This window comes from Cucurbita moschata, unplaced genomic scaffold (assembly GCF_002738365.1).
Source record: "Cucurbita moschata cultivar Rifu unplaced genomic scaffold, Cmos_1.0 Cmo_Scf00004, whole genome shotgun sequence".
Classification (NCBI taxonomy): domain Eukaryota; kingdom Viridiplantae; phylum Streptophyta; class Magnoliopsida; order Cucurbitales; family Cucurbitaceae; genus Cucurbita; species Cucurbita moschata.
Window position 1 is genome coordinate 1,825,058 of NW_019268520.1, and position 19,607 is coordinate 1,844,664.

General features: G+C 36.6%; 3 protein-coding genes across 5 annotated transcripts in view; 1 reads left to right on the forward strand and 2 right to left on the reverse strand.

Moving 5' to 3' along the window:
- LOC111441756 (ENHANCER OF AG-4 protein 2-like) overlaps positions 1-7,659 on the forward strand; it is a 17,844-nt gene extending 10,185 nt beyond the window's left edge. The window contains exons 10-13 of one of the 2 annotated variants that reach the window (XM_023078854.1): positions 2,192-2,284; positions 2,392-2,477; positions 2,587-2,778; positions 7,531-7,659. In XM_023078854.1, coding sequence (XP_022934622.1) covers positions 2,192-2,284; positions 2,392-2,456 — 158 coding nt within the window. In that variant the 3' untranslated portion in view covers positions 2,457-2,477; positions 2,587-2,778; positions 7,531-7,659. Of the gene's footprint in view, positions 1-2,191; positions 2,285-2,391; positions 2,478-2,586; positions 2,779-6,270; positions 6,605-7,530 lie in introns of those variants that run through there. The other variant, XM_023078853.1, reaches the window with a different exon arrangement.
- Positions 7,241-10,769, reverse strand: LOC111441757. The gene is made up of 3 exons (XM_023078855.1): positions 10,157-10,769; positions 9,027-9,157; positions 7,241-8,315 (listed from the first exon to the last, which is right to left on the reverse strand). Exons 1-3 carry the CDS (start codon positions 10,379-10,381, stop codon positions 7,538-7,540), a joined length of 1,134 nt encoding a protein of 377 aa, XP_022934623.1. The 5' UTR covers positions 10,382-10,769; the 3' UTR covers positions 7,241-7,537.
- Positions 10,770-11,834: 1,065 nt separating this feature from the next.
- LOC111441957 (nucleolin 1-like) lies at positions 11,835-16,744 on the reverse strand. 2 transcript variants are annotated; one of them, XM_023079165.1, is made up of 18 exons: positions 16,538-16,744; positions 16,381-16,429; positions 16,053-16,222; positions 15,649-15,783; positions 15,398-15,523; positions 15,166-15,276; positions 15,008-15,091; positions 14,785-14,907; positions 14,617-14,700; positions 14,208-14,354; positions 13,910-13,945; positions 13,734-13,822; positions 13,416-13,533; positions 13,074-13,162; positions 12,886-12,982; positions 12,718-12,809; positions 12,246-12,553; positions 11,835-12,148 (listed from the first exon to the last, which is right to left on the reverse strand). In XM_023079165.1, the coding sequence occupies exons 1-18, from the start codon at positions 16,568-16,570 to the stop codon at positions 12,120-12,122; spliced, it is 1,920 nt and encodes a 639-aa protein (XP_022934933.1). In that variant the 5' UTR covers positions 16,571-16,744; the 3' UTR covers positions 11,835-12,119. The 2 variants fall into 2 exon arrangements, with proteins under 2 accessions (XP_022934933.1, XP_022934932.1); XM_023079164.1 differs by having other exon boundaries at positions 13,907-13,945.
- Between the last annotated feature and the right edge of the window lie 2,863 nt (positions 16,745-19,607).

Genomic DNA, 19,607 nt, shown 5'->3' on the forward strand with positions numbered 1-19,607 from the left:
GGGGGGGGGGGGGGGGTCTCATTTGGTTAGTTGGGAGGTGGTCGCTACATCTTTGGAGTTTGGGGGTTTTGGTATGGTAGGCTGAAACCGAAGAACATTGTAGCAGTTTCTTTTGGGAGCCTAGGGCTCAGTGGCATAGATTTCTTGTGAACAAGTATGCCCCTCATCCTTTTGAATTAGTCTTTTGTAGTAGGCTAATGGGATCATTTTTAAACCCGTGGTAAGATATTGCTTCAATGTTCCCTTTCTTTTCTCACCTTTTTAAATGCTTTATTGGGGATGGCTATGGAAGCCTAGGGCTTAGTACCATCTTTTCAATTTGAAGTTTAAGCTTGTGGCATTTGTTACTTCTTTGTCTCTTGCTTTGGGGTTTCGTCATCCTCTCATTGATTGGAAGTCTACAGAGGATGCCTCTTTGATTTGTATTTGAGGGACTCACTTATTGTTCAAGGTAGGAGAAATTTTTGTTTTTGGTCCTCGACTTCTTCATAACGCTTCTCTTCTAGTTCTCTCTTCTTCTAATCAGGATTGCCTCGCTTCCCCCAATCACCCATTCATTTTTTATGGTTTTGGAAGATTAAGGTCCAAAAGAAGGTTAAATTCTTTACCAAGCATGTCTTGCATGGAAGTGAACAGTTTTGTATGCATAAACATTTTCCTTTCTTCTTAGGGCCACAACGATGCTCTCTTTTCATGGGTAAGAGGTGCACTAAAGAATCTTGACCATATCCTTTGAGGTTGTTGTTATGCTTTGCTGATGCGGTCTAGATTTCAAGATGCTTTCAGAGTCATGTTGACTCGGAGGAAGGATTGTAAGGCTTGAATGTCTCCGCATATTGGGTAGGACACTTCTTTGGCATGCATGCTTTTTCTTCATTCTTTGGTTAAGAGCTTGAGAGGAACGATAGCCTTTTTAGAGGCATTGGAAGATCTAAGGTGAAGTTCTGGAAGGTTGTTGGTTTCAATGCCTCGTTCTGGGTAGTGTTTTTTAACACTTGAGGCAGACTAAAGCATAGCAGTTCTTTGGGGTCAATACTCACTCCACAAAAAAGAAAAAAAAACATATAAAAAAAAACATATAGTTTTAAGAAAGAAGTAGAGGGTGCTTACTTAAGATGAATAAAGAATGTCTGACGATTGAGAGCGAGAGAGTGCTTATTGGAGATGTAGTTGTTCAGAGTCATGTTGACTCGGAGGAAGGATTGTAGGGCTTGAATGTCTCCCCATATTTGGTAGGACACTTCTTTGGCATGCATGCTTTTTCTTCATTCTTTGGTTAAGAGCTTGAGAAGAACGATAGGCTTTTTAGAGGCATTGGAAGATCTAAGGTGAAGTTCTGGAAGGTTGTTGGTTTCAATGCCTCGTTCTGAGTAGTGTTTTTTAACACTTGAGGCAGACTAAAGCGTAGCAGTTCTTTGGGGTCAATACTCCACAAAAAAAGAAAAAAAAAACATAAAGTTTTAAGAAAGAAGGAGAGGGTGCTTAGTTAAGATGAATAAAGAACGTCTGACGATTGAGAGTGAGAGAGTGCTTATCGGAGATGTAGTTGTGTGTGGCACTGAGGAGATGGTGGCGAAATGGGCCAAGGGTTTTAATTTTAAGTAAATAATACATGTTTATATTAGTTTAAAAAAATCCCCAAACACGAGGGTTTCTGCGTTTAGAGTCAAAACATACAAATTCTTTTTAGACTTTGGGTTCATGGAAGGTGCGCTTTGGCTATGGCTTCCTGACAGTGAAGCTAGGTGCCAATGTTGTGCTCAGAGCCTAGGCGCCAAAGCACATGTTTTTTAAAACACTGACCGTGGGGCATGTCTTTTTGTAATTATATTAGGATTTATTCCTGATTGGAGTCTTTTTCTTGTAGCTCTTTTGATTTCTTTTTGTTGTTTTTTTTTTTTTGTATGCCTGTGTAGTGCTTGTTATTCTTCCCCGTTTGTTAGGAAAAATTACCCAACCATGTAAAAGTTCCTGATCCCCGTTTGTTATTCAAATTGGCCTCTTTGGTTTCTAGTGCTTGTTCGTTTGATCTATGACATACTATTTCAATTTTTATTTTATTCTCGGAAGGTATTTAAGCTTAATTTATGATTTACTGAAATGAATAGACTAATCGTAAGATTTTCTTTGATATTCATATTTTTTTGCCTACCAGTATCCACCATCCTGATGCTAAATAATTTCTTTGTAGGCTATTTTCAACCACCTTATGAACGACCACAAAGTAATATTGGTTTTCAGCGTCCAGTCGCCAATAGTCTTCCATCTGGAGCGCCAATTTCTGGTGAATTTTCCATTGTCCTATATTGTTCCCAATTTTAATTTTATGAAGAGCTTCTATCACATTTTTCCCAGTTTTATAGAGAAAAGTCTTTTATCACATTTTTCCAGGTCATGCCATTCCTCAAATGTTGCCATCTAGACAAGACACTCTTAATTGTTGGCGGCCTGCATAATAGGTGTTATTTCTTTCCAATGTGAGTTTTCTTTTTGCATCATTGTTATGGCCACTGTATATTCTCTTCTGAATCTGTGCTGAAAACTTTCTTGTTTCATCTGTTGAATACTTCCATCATGCTCTTTCAGTGCCGAGTACGGAATTGGTATACAAATTGATTTGTACTGTAAAGAAAGATCAGCTCTGTGCATAAATTCTGTACAACTGGAAGGCGCTGTCAAGACTTTTGGAGGCTCTTGGCTGAACTGTGTACATAGTTATGCTGACAAACTTGATCCAAGAACATGTTCTCCCAAGCGTAGGCCCATGTTTCTGACCTGGTTAGTGACATCTAGTCTTGATTCATGTAATTAGTTTGCATAGGTAGCTTGAAATTGTTTTTTCATTCTACTATTAGAAAGTTTCTCGTAGCATTTCAGGTAGCTAGTTCAAACGCTTAAGATTACTTTGGTCTCTATATATTTTACATGGCATTTTCATGATCAGAATGGTTAATTCATGCATTCTTTGATTCCAAAAGATTTTCCGTGTGGTGATACATGCCCCATTTGAAATAAAGTTGTTATCTAAGCTAGGGAAAATTCCTTTATTTTTTGAGAATTGAATAAGAAACTATGTATTTAAAAAAATTAAAAACTATCTAATCAAATCTATTAAATTATCTCACTATATTAGAGTTACGGATACCATAGACAATTGAGAATTATGGATCTCGTAGGCATGAAAGGATTATCTTTAAGATTGACTTTCAGAAGACCTAAGATCATGTGGATTGGGATTTCTTGGTGGATAAGATCCTTGCGAAGAAGGGTTTTGGGTTCAATTGGAGATCCTAGTTATGAGCTGCATTAGGATAGTTAAGTTCTCCATCCTCATCAATGGTAAATCTAGAGAAGGATTTGTGCTTCAACATGTCTAGGACTAGGTGACCCTCCCTCTCTTTTTCTTTTCCCCTTGGTTGTGGACAGCCTTAGTAGAATTATTCACTATTTTAAAAGGCTTATTGCGGCCTTGAGGCGTAAGATAATATTTGTTGTAAACTTGTAAACCTTAATTCCTATCCACATAGAGAAGTAAATAGTTAACCAAGGAAAGGATTGAATTCATTGACTAACGCACTAGCAAAAGCCACTGTTAGGAATTTGCAATGGAATGAAGCTTGAGGCTTTTTGTCTTGGAGGCATCTCAGAGCCGCCCCTTGCCCCAAGGCTTACGCCTTAAATGATCTTTTAAACATTCAAATTGTTTCAAAGCAGGTGGTGGTTAACATTCTGGGCGGTTTTTCAGATTGAGAAGAATAAGATAGCCTTGTCTCTTCAGTTTTAATTTCGTTGATGATATGAAATTACAAAAAAAAAAATTGGCCAAGCTCCCAATCAAAGAAGCTCGATAAAACCTCTCCTGTTGGAAAAGAGAGAATTATAGCTATAATGATGAAAGAAGGGGAGAACATTTTCACCAAGAAACAACTTGATAGATTGGCAACCTCGATGGGGTTTGGGTTTCAGGGTTTTGGTGTGGCGGCCTTCCTTTGGTGTTTGGTTTAAATTGTGAATCTGTCAAGTTTGGTAGATTGGCAACTTCGCTGGGGTGTTGCGTGGGAGCCTTTCCTTCCTCCTATTTAGGTCTCCCTTTGCGTGTAACACCAAGGGCCTTGTGTGGTAGGTCATGCATGGAGGAGTTAACACCTTGGATTGAATCTTGGGTAAATAGTCCATCTTGGTTGTGCTGCTTTGTATTCTTCGCAAGAGAGCGGCATAACGTCTCCATCATGTTCTCTGGTGATGTGATGTTGCAGGTGCTGTTTGGAGTTGTTCCTGTAGGGCGTCCAACTTTTGTTTTGTCAGCTCTCAAGGTTGAAGGTGAGATGTTTAAGGAGCTTTTTCTCCACTCTCCTTTTTGTGGAAAAAGGGCTGTTTTTGGCTGGTTAGAGTGCGCTAGTTTGTGAGGTCTTTTGGGCGAGAGGAATAAAAGAAGGTATGAGGGTTAATAAGAGACTGTCTAGTGATGTTTGGTCCCTTTTTAGATTTTCTGTTTCTCTCCAGCTTTGGTGGGGAGACCTTTCTGTAATTACCTTCTTGATCTTATTTCATTGGATTGGAGCCCTTTTTGTAGTTTAGTTCTCTTTTGTTGGCTTTATTTTTATATGCTCGTGTTCTTTCATCTTTTTCTCCAAAGTTCCATTGTTCAATTTCAAAAAATAGAAAAGGATTCAGTGACGAGAAAATTCTAATAAAGTACGTACGTATCCACTCTCCAAGCTTGACATAATTGAGATTCTTTCTAAACCCCAAGTTCCGACATCCATTAAAATAAGTTAATAGTTCCAGGCTTTCTTCGCAGTTCTCACCTTGTGATTAGAGAGTATCTAATGTTCTGGAACAATCTCTATGAGAGGCTTATCACCAAGTTGCATGTCTTCTCATAAGAAAGTACTTAAATTTCTAGCTTGAGGGTCTCTAACTCTTTTATAAGGTGGGCTTCTGGGACTTCACCATTTAGCTTCATCACAAAAAGACCACTCTTGAGAGACTCCACCTAGCGCATCTTGCAATGTCAATTATTTCCTCTTTGATGATGGAATACCTAAAGCCATTTAGCAAATAAAAACCTTCAATCTTCTGCCTTGGTGAGTGTCATCCAACTTGAAGGATTTCTCCAATATGCTAACAATTTTCTTGGGAAGTTTTCAGATGGGCACGCAGTTGACTGCTATACTTAAAAGCCTTGCTTGAATTAGGATAAGATAGCAGCCTTGTCGACTAGAGCTTTGGAAGTTAAGTTGGGGGAAGGTGTCCAGACTGATTGACAAGGGACTTGGTTTTCAATCTTTGGACCCAAAAAAATCTACCCTCAAGTGCTTTGGAGGTTCTATGCAGAATCCCAGTGGATGAGGGTGGTGGTCAGCATCCATGGAATTGGGGAGTTGGGATGGATTCCCAAGCTTTAATCCTAAAAAAGTAAGATGTTGAATTAATCATTTGATTATATGACATGCTCTTGAGCTGAAATTTTCTTGGTTGTTGAATATCACGGGTAGTCAATCCCCCTTTCATCTGTGCTGGGAACACTAATGGTAATGAACGTATGTTGTATATAAGTACTTGATAGTTAGTTGAGACCTTTAGATATGAAGGATAAGATAAACATTAATAAGGTGGAGTCTTGGGTCCTTGCCTTCCTCGGGTATTTTTTTCTCTTACAAGAATGCTTTTTCCAAGGCTATATCCAGTGCTATATGGTATGGTAGGGGTGTCAAAAGAAATGACCTAACCATATACCAACCAGTTCTTTATCTAACCACCTTCCTCCCTGACCTTGCCTTTGTCTCCACATCCACTACTCTATTTACCTCTCTGATCTTCCCCAACTCTCTCCAGTACATGATTCCTCTCTCTGATTATCTTTCTTCTCCTTGTGCTATATTGCCCTCTGATCTTGCTGTGCCAGGTATATGACCATATGAACCTTACTGTGCCCGTTCTCATGATTATTGTACAAAGAAAGTTGTAGAAGTAGTTTGTTTGTTTTTTGTATACAGAAGATTATTTATCGAGACGTTTTCATAATACCAAATACTACTACTATTTTCCCTCTTTTTTCCTTCAGTCTTATTAGAGAAGGTTTAGGCCATGAATAAGAGCTTGTTCACATATATTCGCATGGAAATTGTATGTACAAGTATTCATTTTGGGGGTGCATCCTGCCTAGAAATAAAATTACCTTTTATGAGTATGTTTGTTTGGACTGCTTTTCAGATGATGATGATCTATTTGGTAATGATATGGTGTCGTGGCCATATATTGTGACAGGTTTTGATAGACTTTTATGATAAGAGAAAGATGAGCAAATTTTGAGATTCTTGACTTGTTTACTTTAATCCGGGAAAAGAAAGAAAGAGAGTCACATTATATCCATGGAGATAGCTCGCAGCTGCAAAGTTGAGATATAGACTATATATTTAACTTGGATTATTGTGTCAAGACGTGGCTGATCCTTCCTTATTACGCGACTCCAGTTGTAAAGGTAGTCCCCCAGGATACTCCAAAAAAGAAATTTCAGATTTTATGTAATACCAATACACTTTGATTACATTTGTACATGATATCATTCCCTTTACTCATCTCACATAACTATTTTCTAAAATAATTTCTTCCATGTTTAAAAAACCATGCCCATCTAAAAGTAGTTCAATTATGAGCTTCATTTCCCGATTTTAATTCTGACCCTCCCCTGATGAATACAAAACACTTTCTTTCCATCTGGTAGATTTGTTGTTGTGGATTTGGGGCCTTCCCCTTTGAAACTGTGCCGTATGCATTTTGGTTGGGGGACAATGCATGCATCCATTTCTTGGAACTTTTGGTAATCAATGATGCGTGATGTTGCCTACAACTATTCAATTAATTTCCTTTTTCAACATGCATCTACGTTGATAAAGAGGTACCTTATTTGCTTTCTACTTAGATGCGTTGTTCTAGTTCAAGTATTAATGTTTTGCTTTAAAGTTGAACACTGAAATCTCTAAGATAGAACTGGAAAAGAAGAAAAAAAATTGTCCATAATTTCATGTCATGGTATGATGGAGGTTTCTGAGTTCATAATAAATCACATGGTATTCACAGTAATTTAGATTGATGGAAAAAAATGTTTCTTTTTTGGTGTAAAAGTTTATAAAATTATTAGATTGTTAATATAATTAGGATTCTTCATTGTATAAAATTGTAGTAAAATGAGTCCATAGTCCAATAAATAGCAACTGAACATTACGCTTTGAAACAATGAACTAATATACATTTCCTACAAATTCTCTCTTACAAGACATCCTTTTTTACACGGGCTCTTTCCATCAATTCACTGTTGTGTTCTCAAAACAATCTCTATCTTTAAGGAACCAATGACTCAAAAAGTGTAATGTACCTGTCATTTGACTTTTAAACTTCTTCTATATTTGAATTCTTTCTCGAACTGTAGAAGATGATATTAAAACCTCTGATAAATTACAGAGCAAAAGTTGGGAGAAAATTTATCCTTTCCTCTTTTTTTTTTTTTTTTCTCTCTTTTAAATTCAGATGGGAGCTAATCAAGTGCAGCTTTGTTCCTTCGACCTGTCAAAGGTATTGGCAAGCCATCAAATATTGGTCTTGAAACAGTTGAAATTGCCTGTAAATCCGGCTTCAGACTCCACTTTGAAGCAGACCAGATGGACGAAGCGATGCCATTTTCTTGATCTGGCAAGCTTGATGTGCTTGACGACTTTCTGAATCCATCAGCAGCCACGAACGAATCCCCCAAACCAATTGGGATTGGAATCAATCCGATGTCATTGTCGCTTGCCAAATTAGTTCTACTGGAGGTTTTGGGTCTTTGAGCCAAGCCTTTTCCAGCATTGGATGAGAAGCCGTTACTACCACCACTGCTGTTGTCATCTTTCAAGAGCATTTCAGGCGTATGGGAAAAGTCAGCTACAGATTTCAGGCGCCTTCTGATCAACTTATCATTCCATTTGGGATCTCCATCCCCGGCTTCTACAGATTGCAGATCAGTCAGATCCCCTTTCTCACCCAGAAATCCATTCACTAAACTCTTGGTTTTTCGATGGTGATGTGTTAGTAGATCCGGGGTCCCAGAAACTGGCACGTCTTCTAAATAATGGGAGCCTCCTTTCCCGTAGACTGCCATTTCATAACCACCGTCAATTTTGCTCTTCTGATCCAATGGCTTAAGCCCATAGTAACCTTGTAAAGAGCTCATGGCTGGGGAGACCCTTTGTTCGGAAGGCTTCAATTTGAGGGACTGGAAAGATTCAAAGAATTCTGATGAAAGACGGCTTGGAGTCTTTTCGGAGCTGCTCTGTCTGCAAAACGAATACTCTTTATCAACACAAGGTAATGGGTGTCGATCAAAATATTAGAATCATCCACTTCTGATTGAATTGTGGCGGATACAATGTAGTTTGATACATCACTTGGGATGAATTCCAATGTGGAGTTTGCGCACACACTTGGGAATAAAGAATTATAGGCAGAATTTTTGCCAATTAAATCAATGACGATGAATTATTTTCAAACATTGACATATGTGTTATTATATTTATAACGGATGTGCCATCTACGAGACTCAAAGTATATTAATTCATAAGGATTAAAACATTTTAAATTTCTTTGTAAATTCAATATGAATTTAACTATAAATTTTGTATGATCAAACCACCAGAGAGAGATATATTGCATAAGAGTACAGCATCCACAATCACAATCAGGGCTACACGCTATCATAAAGACGAACCATTAAAGACCTAAGGCTCCAAGCAAAACGAATAGCCCTGGCTCCACGCTATCATTTACTTTCTTAATGGCTTCGCTTAGGCCACTCCTATCATAGCTTTACAGATAGGAATACTAATTGAACCCCAACCTTAATCTCAACCCCAATATGACCAGTAACTGACAATTCTGCAATTTACTGACTTACTATCAAACTCAAACACATTGTTGAAAGCTCAAACACATTCTTGTGCAATATTATATGGAAACAATATGATGAACATCAAAAAACAAACACATACCCTGAAGTGTTTAGGCCTTCCAATAGGCAAGGAGATGGAGGATGCCTTCCAGGAAGAGGAATCTGGAGAGATTTAAGAGCAAACATTTGAAAGTCTGTGACTAGCCCGTTCATCTTCTTTATATCTGCAACCTGGTGAATCACAATGAAAAACAATTAGAATTTCCTCCTAAAAGATATCTATTAATTTTGATTTTTTTTTTTTTTTTTCCCTTCCTTGGGGGTGTAAGAAACTGAGCTTTGACCTTTTAATTGAGAGAACTAAATAACAAATAATATCGACCACAGGTGAATGGAATTGTCTATGCTCTCGAGGGAAATTTTCTATCATATGATTACACACTGCCCGAAGAAGGAAGCCGATATTCATCAGAATTGTCGAATATCAAACTCATACTAATCATGGAGCCAGGTTTCGAGAGCAACCCATATTAGTTTTGTTTAAATCTAGAGTTCTCAAAAACTCTATTCAAACATCTGGGACATAACAATTTTGACCCTTTGATTTCTAATTTTTTGCATTAAATTTTACAATTTTCCTATAAAACAATTGTTTGATTTTAAACCAGTTTTTCAATTTTTGTTAATTTTTATTTTCATCTATGTTTACCCCACAACAAAAGATATTCCTGCTTCGCCCCTTTTAACTCACTTCGAAAAGGTCGTATTGAGCGGGTGAACAGGAAACAAGAGCTGATCAACATCTACATGTAGCCCATAATAATCAAATGGTTATCTCGTGGTGAAAACACTAATAAGTTCTGATTCATTCCATTTCAATACAAATCCGTCATAAGCCTCATTTGATCATAGCAGAAAATTCGCGAATGATTTGTCATCGCTATGGTTTTTAAAGAACTCATCCCGGGACAAAAAGGAAATAGAGTAATTCTAACCTTTCGGTGAGAATGATAGATTTAAAATAATAATTATAAAAAAATAAAATAAAATAAAAGCAACATCTGACACCCAACATCATAATACCAAGCAAACACAATTTTGAAATCATCATTTCTATTGCTTCCCCATCATAACGACGATTGAAAGAAGTTAAGGACATTTCAAACTACTGCAAATTCAGAAATCCATTTTCTATTATAAACTCATCTGAGATTCTGAAATGTGGTTTACCTCGACACCATATTTGATTGCAACGCCAGCAAGAGTGTCGAATTTAGAAACCGGATGCACGATACAATTCGAAGAAGATGCAACCTGCGACGTCTTCCCGCGGCCTCTTCCAATAGGCGTGTTCTCTCCGTAGACATCCACGAGATCTAACGCATGATAGCCATTGCTCTCATAACTATAGTCAAAATCCCCGTTTCCGTTTCCGTTCATCCGCCCCCTTTCCATCTGCGCCTCTCAAATCCACCATCAAAATAAATTTCCGTCAAGAAAGTAAATCCATCGCAGGATCAACCAAAATTGAAAATCGATCCAAATCAACTCCAAACAGCAACCAACACCAAAAAAAGAATCCTCCCGAAAAACAAACTGCAACAATCAAGACGAACAGAAACACAAAAAAGAACCCTAGACCTGAATTGGAAAAGAAAAAGGAAAACAAAACAAATGAAATCAAAGAAGAAACTCGTTCGCCTTTCGAGGTAAAAAAAAAACTGAGAATCCAAATTTTCGTGGAAAAATAACGAAAGATTTTCGCTCTTCTTTTTCCTTTTCTCTCCGTTACTCGTTTCTTCAGAGAACCCCCCAAAAAAATATCCGACAGTTCGAAGACTTGGACGATCACATTTTGGTTTTAAATATTTTATAATTTTCATAATCCAATTTTTAATTGTATTTATTTAATGACTACCGGGGAATTTAAAAGCATCGGGCCGGCCCACTACAGAAAAGGCCCAAATCCAAGGAATTTGGGCCATCATTGTCGGTGGGCCCAGTGGAAATCTCCGGCAAGATGACCGAGATTGAACTGTCGGCTGTTTTTTTTAATATAATTATTTTAGGGGAAACGCGTGGGGCCCAGTGACAGGTAGGCTAGGGAATGGGAGACTTTGAAAAGGATCCTAAAAGTGGGCGACCAATCTTGTCCTCTCAATTTCGTTGAGGAACTATTCTGATTCTCATTGTCATTCATTCACACCTCACCCTCTTAAATTTCAAATTTGCATTTCCACTTCTTTCAATTTCTATTAATAAAAATTAGAATAAATGCGTGAGATCCTACATCTATTGGACAGAAAAACTAGCGACAACAAGAATATTGGGCCTCAAAGATAGTGAATTGTGAAAGAAATATTTTTCGTGACATGTGTAAACCGCTTCATGATAGACGCATTTTAAAAACCTAGAGAGGAGATTTACGATCGGTACTCCTATTTAAAATTGACTAAATGTGCAATGTTTATAGACTCCCTTGTAATTTGAAATTAATAATAATAATAATAATAATAAATAAATAAATAAATAAATGCTATCATTAATTTGTGTTAAATATTTAATTCATTGCCCATCACCAAATTAGACACCATAGCCACTAAAAAAGCTAAAATTTGGTCATACATACATTGATTAAAACTAAATTTGCACGAAAGTAAAACAACTTAATTCTCAAATTGCGTTAATAGTTTACCTAAATCTAATAATTATAAGTACAATTTGGTGCAAGAGTAAACATTGGAATTTTCTGAAAAAAAATCTTTAAAATCAAAATTAAATATTTTCCTGACTCGAAAATTATATTAAATACCAACTTTGAAATCAAATTAATAAATTAGTGTGAAGTAGAGGAGATGATGGGAAGTAATGTAGGAATAGTAATAATGAAATTAAAAAACAGTAATGACAACTATGAGCAAAGTCAGCAGAGCTTAGGGATTTTAATTGTATATTAATAATGCTCACAATACAAGAGTTTTTAATATAAAAAGAAAAAGGGGAAATAATAGAAAGAACCACAAATTTTAAAAAAGAGTTGGGTAAAAGGGGAGGAAGGAAGTCCACACTCAGCTACCACCACTGCTACTACACTACTACTACTACTACTAACATACTCTAAAACATGTCTCTTTCCAGTTGCCAAAACTTTGATTCCCCATTTGCCTTTTCAAATGGACCTTTCTCTCTTCTTTTAATCGTCACCGAATGTAGTTTTCTTTCCTGCAAAGCGTTCATCATTCGCACATTTCAGTAAACCAATCAACCCAGAAGTGATAAATGTATACATATGAAATCCATCTTTGTTTTGTTTACTTACCAGATGCAGTTATGCTAGGTCTGTTGAAACTTCCACGTCCTCCTCTGCCGCCTCTTCCGCCTCGATCACCACCACGTCCTCTACCACCAAATCGCCCACCGCTTCTACCATCACCACCGCTCCTTCCTCCGCTCCATCCACCACTCCTACCGCCACTCCTTCCACCTCTTGCACTACCACCACCATCACGGCTGTCGCCACGTGGTTTAGCCTCATCGACGGTTAGGTACTCGCCATTAAGTTCACTGCCATTGAGTTCAAGAGCTTTGTTGAAACTATTCCCATCACTGAAGTCCATGTATGCCATCCTGAAAACAGAAAACGCCAAACCAACTTCAGAAAATGCCATCCTGCCTGTCAGTTGTATTGAAATCTACACAAATGCTATGAAGAAAGCATAAATTTGAAATCATTCCTTAGTTCTCCCCACAAAACATAAGAATACAACAAGACGAAAGAACAAAATACAAACCCTTTAACGTTGCCAGTCTCGTAGTCTTTTGGGATAGACACCCTGGTAATTTCTCCACAAGAACCAAAATGCTCTTGAAGGGAACTTCTAATCTGTAAAAAATAAGAAATACATCAAGTACAGTAATATGGCAGAAGCAGGCTAATAAGACGCAGCAAATATTATCACCTCATCCTCGCCTAATGACCGATCAAATCCACGTACAAAAATTGTATGACTTGCTCCCCCCCTTCCACCTTTCTGGAATGAGTTGTTTCTGTCTTTGCTATTAATATCAACAAATCCATACAAGAGATGGGTAAATACGAATATGCAAAGGGTATTGTATTAAAAATAGGAAGATAGTTTCTATTTACCTATCATATGGGGTGTATGCACCTCTTTCTCGGGCCAAGTCAAGTCTTATTTCGCGATTTAAGAGGAGTTCACCGTTCAGTTCAAGAGCCTGAGGAAATATATAGTACGCAATGTGAACATTAATTATGTGAACATTTTGAGACCAGTTGAACAAGAAAACCAATAGATCATACTAGTTGGAGCACCATACAAAAATGCAAATAATATTTTGACATATGAAAAATATACCATATGAATAATAGATAATGAAAGTTTTATAAGTAGGACCCAAGTCTGAAAGAAGAGAAAATCCCCAATACAAAATTAAAATTCAGGTCTTCAGATTGGAAAGCGATTCTTACTTTCTTAGCAACTTCAGCTGTCTCAAACTCGACATGCCCAAAGCCCTTGAACCTCCCATCATGATCAGAAGCAAAACGGACATCAATAGGTTTCCCAACATCTTTAAAGAAATTTTCCCTGCAATGTTTTTTTAACCCAAATAACTATAAATCAAATACCAAAAAATACACGGAAATGGCAGAGAACTGTTCAACCAAAAGAACCCAAAGCTATGTTTCACATCACATGCAAAGACCACTAATTACAAATAAATAAACTGTCGAGGAGAAATAAAATCAAAACCAAAATTATAACACAAAACAGTAACATTGACATACACATCAGCCTGTTCAACTTGGAATGACAGGTTGCCGACAAACAGTGTCTTCGATTCATTACTCTGATCTTTAGGAGTAGGAGTTTTAGGCTGCAAGGGAAAAATTAAAATTAATTGCTGATTGAATGACATTATAACAGAGAGAGAACAAATAGCACAATGAAGTTAGTTTACTTCTTCTTTCGACGATTGCTTGGTGGCTGCTTCAGTATCCTATTGCCCCAAAAAATGTCCCAAAATAACAGCATTAGTACATTGATATAAAAATAACCAAAATGGCGAGATTGTATTTAACACAAAAATGACCAGACATCAACTCAGATCTTTTATAACTAGCAGAAAGTGAATAATGGATCACTGGAAAACATGATCAGAGTACTCTCAATTACTATAAAATCTTGTGAACTCAAGCAGTTGCCATTTTAACTAATCAAATTTTATATCCTTACGCATGTTGCTCAAAGAAAACACTAACCACTTTCTTCTTCTTTTGTGGTTTTTGTTCCTCCTCGTCACTTCCACTGGAAGTGTCATCGCTGTCTTCTTCATCCTCACTATCATCACTGTCCACATCCATCTTTTCTGGTGCTTTCTCAGAAGGAACCGCAGCTTTCTTTGGAGTCTGTAAAGATGTGAGATAAACATTTTAATATCATACAATATAAACAATTTCTTGTATATTTAGTTTCATACATAACAAAGGAAGATTTAGCAGCATCAAACAGTTAATAACAATGAAGCCGAGCCATTATGAAGTTTATTAATAAATGTAGAACAACTAAATTGGGGACATAAGATATTTAAGCACAACTGCAACAATAAAAAAGCAGACACAAAAGGCAGAAATGCCTGCACTAATGATTTAGTAAAATGTAATAGCATACCATATCCTCGTCTGAATCACTATCTTCTGAACTGTCGCTAGAATCTTTCTTAGGTGCCTGGGAAGAAGATTTTGCTGCAGGAACCTGTGAAAGAATATTAATGACCCAGAAAAAACTCCCCTGGCACAATTAAAAGACGACTGTAGGCAATAATAATTAAATCCTCACATCTTCATCAGAATCTGAACTATCAGAATCAGACTCATCACTCGATTCATCTTTTTTAGTAGCTGCAGAGCCGTTTTTAGCAGAAGTTATCACTTTCTTCAGGTCTTTGCCGTTCTTGGATTCCTTCATTTTTTTTAAGAATCATTAAAAAAAGGTTAATTTTAACTGCAAAAAGTCTACAAATCTTACAAGCAGCACTTTCAACCAAATAAATAATACTTACAGGTTCTTCATCTGAAGAGCTATCATCCTCATCTGAAGAGCTATCGGATCCTTTTTTGGCAACTGAAGCAGGCTTGGCAGAGACCTTGAGGAAACATACAACAAAAAATGAGTAAAAAGATGCAATAGCAACTACAACATGTTGACATCAATACTTACATCTTCCTCCTCTGAACTGTCATCTGAGTCTGAGCTACTTGACTCCACTTTCCCTTTGGGGGTGGTGGCGGGGGTGTTCTTTTTTGCTCCAGTAGCTTTTGCCTTTGGTTCCTAGAGGACGAGACCCATTAAATTAATTAAAATAATGTCAAGTATTACAGAATTGAAAAATAAATTGACAGACTTTCAGAAATTAGTAGCACAAGAAGAGTAATTCTTATTTTAAACTCACATCATCAGAATCAGAATCAGAATCATCATCGGAAGAGTCTTCCTCAGAACTACTGGAGGCCTTCTTCTTGGCAGGGACAGCAACAGCTCCTTTTTTTGGAGCACTTGGTCCCTTGGAAGGGGGCGCCTGAAACAATTGAAGGATTAAAATTATCATCAAATGAACAAACTTACAGAACATACACTAATTAATGAACAATGAATTGAAATTACTAGAAAATTTTCCAGTAAATTGAGGGAGTGTTTGCTCACTTCATCAGAATCTGAGGAATCATCTTCTGAGCTGCTGCTACTATCAGCAGGCTTCTTCTTTGCAGGAGCAGCGACACCATTAGCCTTTTTTGCTGGCTTCTCTTTCTTTGAGGGAACAACTTTACGAGCAGGTTCCTGGAGATGTTAAAACCAATAAAATTAGTTAACATAATTACCTTCCAGAGTAAACAGATATTTCTACTCATTAGAAAAATTTACAAATTTTAGGAACAATAGTTACATTATAAACAATGATGAAAAATAGAAAAAAGATACATGCAAACAAAAATAACAAGAACGTTTAAACAACAAACCATTAGCAGTGAAATAAGATCACTATACATAATTATCTAAGGACCGTTTACAAAAAGCAAAAGGAATCTAGTCCATAATATGGCGTTTACCGTCTCTTCTTCGGAAGATGAATCATCCTCAGAACTACTAGTCTCCACCTTCTTCTTTTGTGTTTTTGCTTCGATCTTCTGTTTCTGAACTGCCTGCTCAACACCCTCGTCCCTTTTCTGCTTCTTAGCTACCACTTGTTTCTCCACAACCTCTTCAGCCGCTCTCTTGCCTTCATGAAAACCAACATACCAAACACTTAACAAGAACCAACAAGAACAAAAAAACAATAAGCCATAGAACATCATCGATGACCGCAGTTCTAACACAGCTTACCACATAACATAACCAAAAAGACAAATCACTTAATCTTGAAAATGCATACGATACCTATCTTCGCAGGCTTAGATTGCGGGACTGCAGCCGGAGCTACATCAACCTACAGCAAACAAACAGAAAATCAGAAACAAAGTTACAAAAACCATCCATAATTCATGTAAAAACTTCCAAAACAAAAAGAAAACACATCTCTGAGAATCATACGTACTTTAGTAGCAGACTTCTTGCTCGACTTGCCCATTTGAAAGAGACGGAAAACTAGCTGAGCTCCGGAAAGCTTCTAAGAACAAATGGCAACGGAAAAAGAGAGAAAAAATGAAAAAAAAAAAAAAAAAAACAATGGAGGCTCTGCAAAACCCTACTCGTCGATAAAGATTAGGGTTTTGGAGGAGCGGTATGTGTGTAGTTAGGCTTACTTCTATATTTATAAGACACCGATTTTGTACTCGGTGCGGGTTTTAGGGTTTCATCATATTCGCACGTGCGAGTTACAAATCGCTGAATCGCGGATGTATTAATCGCCGTTAAACTTCAATCTACGCCGTTCGTTTTTCATCCTTCATTAGATCATTGCGGCGATTATTTTATGAATCGCCCGTTGGTTTTGTGGACCCCACAGGGTTTCGGGCAGATATTTTGAGAGAGTATTTGGCAATGGAATAAAAAATATATGTTTTCAAAATTCACTCAAATAATTTATGGAAACTTTTTATTTCCTATTTTATTCCATTTAAATATAATATTAAATAAATTAAGAAAATAATATCACTTCCAAACTAAATTAAAACAATATCTATAAATTTCAAATATTTTACTCAAAATTGCAAACTAAGTCCATATTTATTATAATTTTTCTTACCTCACAATAAATAAAATCTACCCGAAAAATACATCGATCAATTTGAACCTATCTCGATTGATTTAAGTATATAATGACATGTGTGCTCGAAAAATGTAGATTTAAATTCATAATTTTTACTGTTTAGTTGAACTCAAATTAAATTTTCCTCGAAATCGTCTAAAGAATTTGAAAATGTGCTGTGCTCAAAGGAAAATGCAAACTTGTTTATGGTATTTTGATGGTGCCTTTGAAAAGAATTGTTGCCGCTGTGAGTTCAAAGGATCCGACCAATGTTCGGAAGTTCACCAAAGTCAATCACGGTTTTTGCCATTTAAGGTAGAAACAATAGCCTCAGTATCCCATACTCATCTTAGTGTTAAGTGTCACGATCATGCTTGTCAAATGTATATTGTTTATGGCTGCATGTCGAATGTCGTGGTCATACTTCTCCAGGACGTGTTGTCTATGGGCACATGCTCGTTCCAAACCTCTTTTTCATGTTTTTCATCTTAGATCGGTTTTACTATTTTATGTTGTGTGTAATATGGGGTTTATAACCGTTTATCAAAATCCTGTTTACATTTACCCAGGCTAAAATGCTCCAAAATGACTATAGGGAAATATGACATTACTCTCTTTCAATTTGTTTTTAACATATTTTCTCACTCATATTTTTTTAAACATTTATTTCAAACGTGATTCAAGGCTCGAGCATACGCCAGATACTGTTTACGAAGTCCAATTTTCTCACAACTAACTTATTCACTGGATTATAACAAGTGTTGCGCAATTTCTCACGACTAAGAGTGCGATTGTGACATTAAGCACATTCACGTTAAAAATCATTTTTTAATGAAACGCCAAATAGTGAAAATTATTGTTATCACCAACCGTTGTGAGATTAGATTGAGAAGTGATTACTTCCCCAGTGAGGTTTTATGCACAGTAGAACAAGTTATATCCATAGATATAATCATTACAAGCAAGCCGATCATTCATGAGTTGTTCATAATTATAGTTGGCTCAAAAGTCTGTTTTATTCCTGTAATTACATCCCCTTACATACCACTGATTCTCTGGTGAAGAATTTGTTTAAAAATCAATCATAAACCAATTCCTTCTGGGGCCAATGAGAGGGTAGGGCCCATTGTTCAAATCCCGAAATCAATACTTAAAAAAAACTCATCTACTTTCCTTATATAGAAATGAGTGTACTCCATTCATGATATTATGCTCTCAACTCCCTATTTAATCAAGTCTCAAAATGGTAGGTATATTGAATAAGTTAAAAGAATCATTCTTATACATGTAAATTAAAGGACAAGCCCTTACCGACAGGAGTTCATAAATCACCCAGGATTAAAATCGAGTCACATATGATCATTATGTGAAATATTAATCTTCTCAATTAACGGATTTATAAAAAGTGATTAAACATTTTTTGGTCCGGTCTTAAATAAACTCATCGTATAGGATACCCTCACTTACATGTCTCCACATGAACGATTTATAAAAAGTGATTAAACATTTTTTGGTCCGGTCTTATACAAACTCATTGTATAGGATACCCCACTTATATGTCTCCTATGAACGATTTGGATAAAATAATTTGTAACGATTACAAAGTAGGCTGTATCAATAACGTTACTAGGATAAGACATCTAACCTTATCCATATACTATAGACCTTTTAGGTTATTACTTGAACACGATATCTTATATGTCAATCACATACCGTTCAAAATTAAATTAATAACCTTGATTCTCAATGGATAACATTTAAATTACAAATAAAATAATTAAAATATTGTTAAAAACTAAATAACTAATTATGAGGATTTATGCGCACTTTATATTAAAAAATTACTATTGTTGGATGATGGAAGTCCCATCGGCTAATTTAGGGAATGATCATGGGTTTATAAGTGAGGAATACTAATTCCATTGGTACGAAGCATTTTGGGGAAGCCCAAAGCAAAGCTCTTAAGTGAGGAATACTAAGACTCAAAAGGAGTCGAGCCTCGATTAAGAGGAGGTGCACTTTGTTCGAGGGGAGGTGTTGGATGATGGAAGTCCCACATCGACTAATTTAGGGAATGAGTTTATAAGTGAGGAAATACACTAACTCCATTGGTATAGCACTTTGTTCGAGGGGAGGTGTTGGATGATGGAAGTCCCACATCGCCATGAGAGCTTATGCTCAGTGGACAATATCATACCACTGTGGAGAGTCGTGTTCGTCTAACAACTATTATACAACTATACAATTTAAACCATACTGTGGAGAGTCGTGTTCGTCTAACAACTATTATACAACTATACAATTTGAACCATTCCTATTTAGGTAGGATTACAAAATTGACCTCTATATTTTTACCGTTACTATCCAAAGACAATATTCTACATAGTTTATTAAAAAAAAAAAAAAAAAAAAAAAA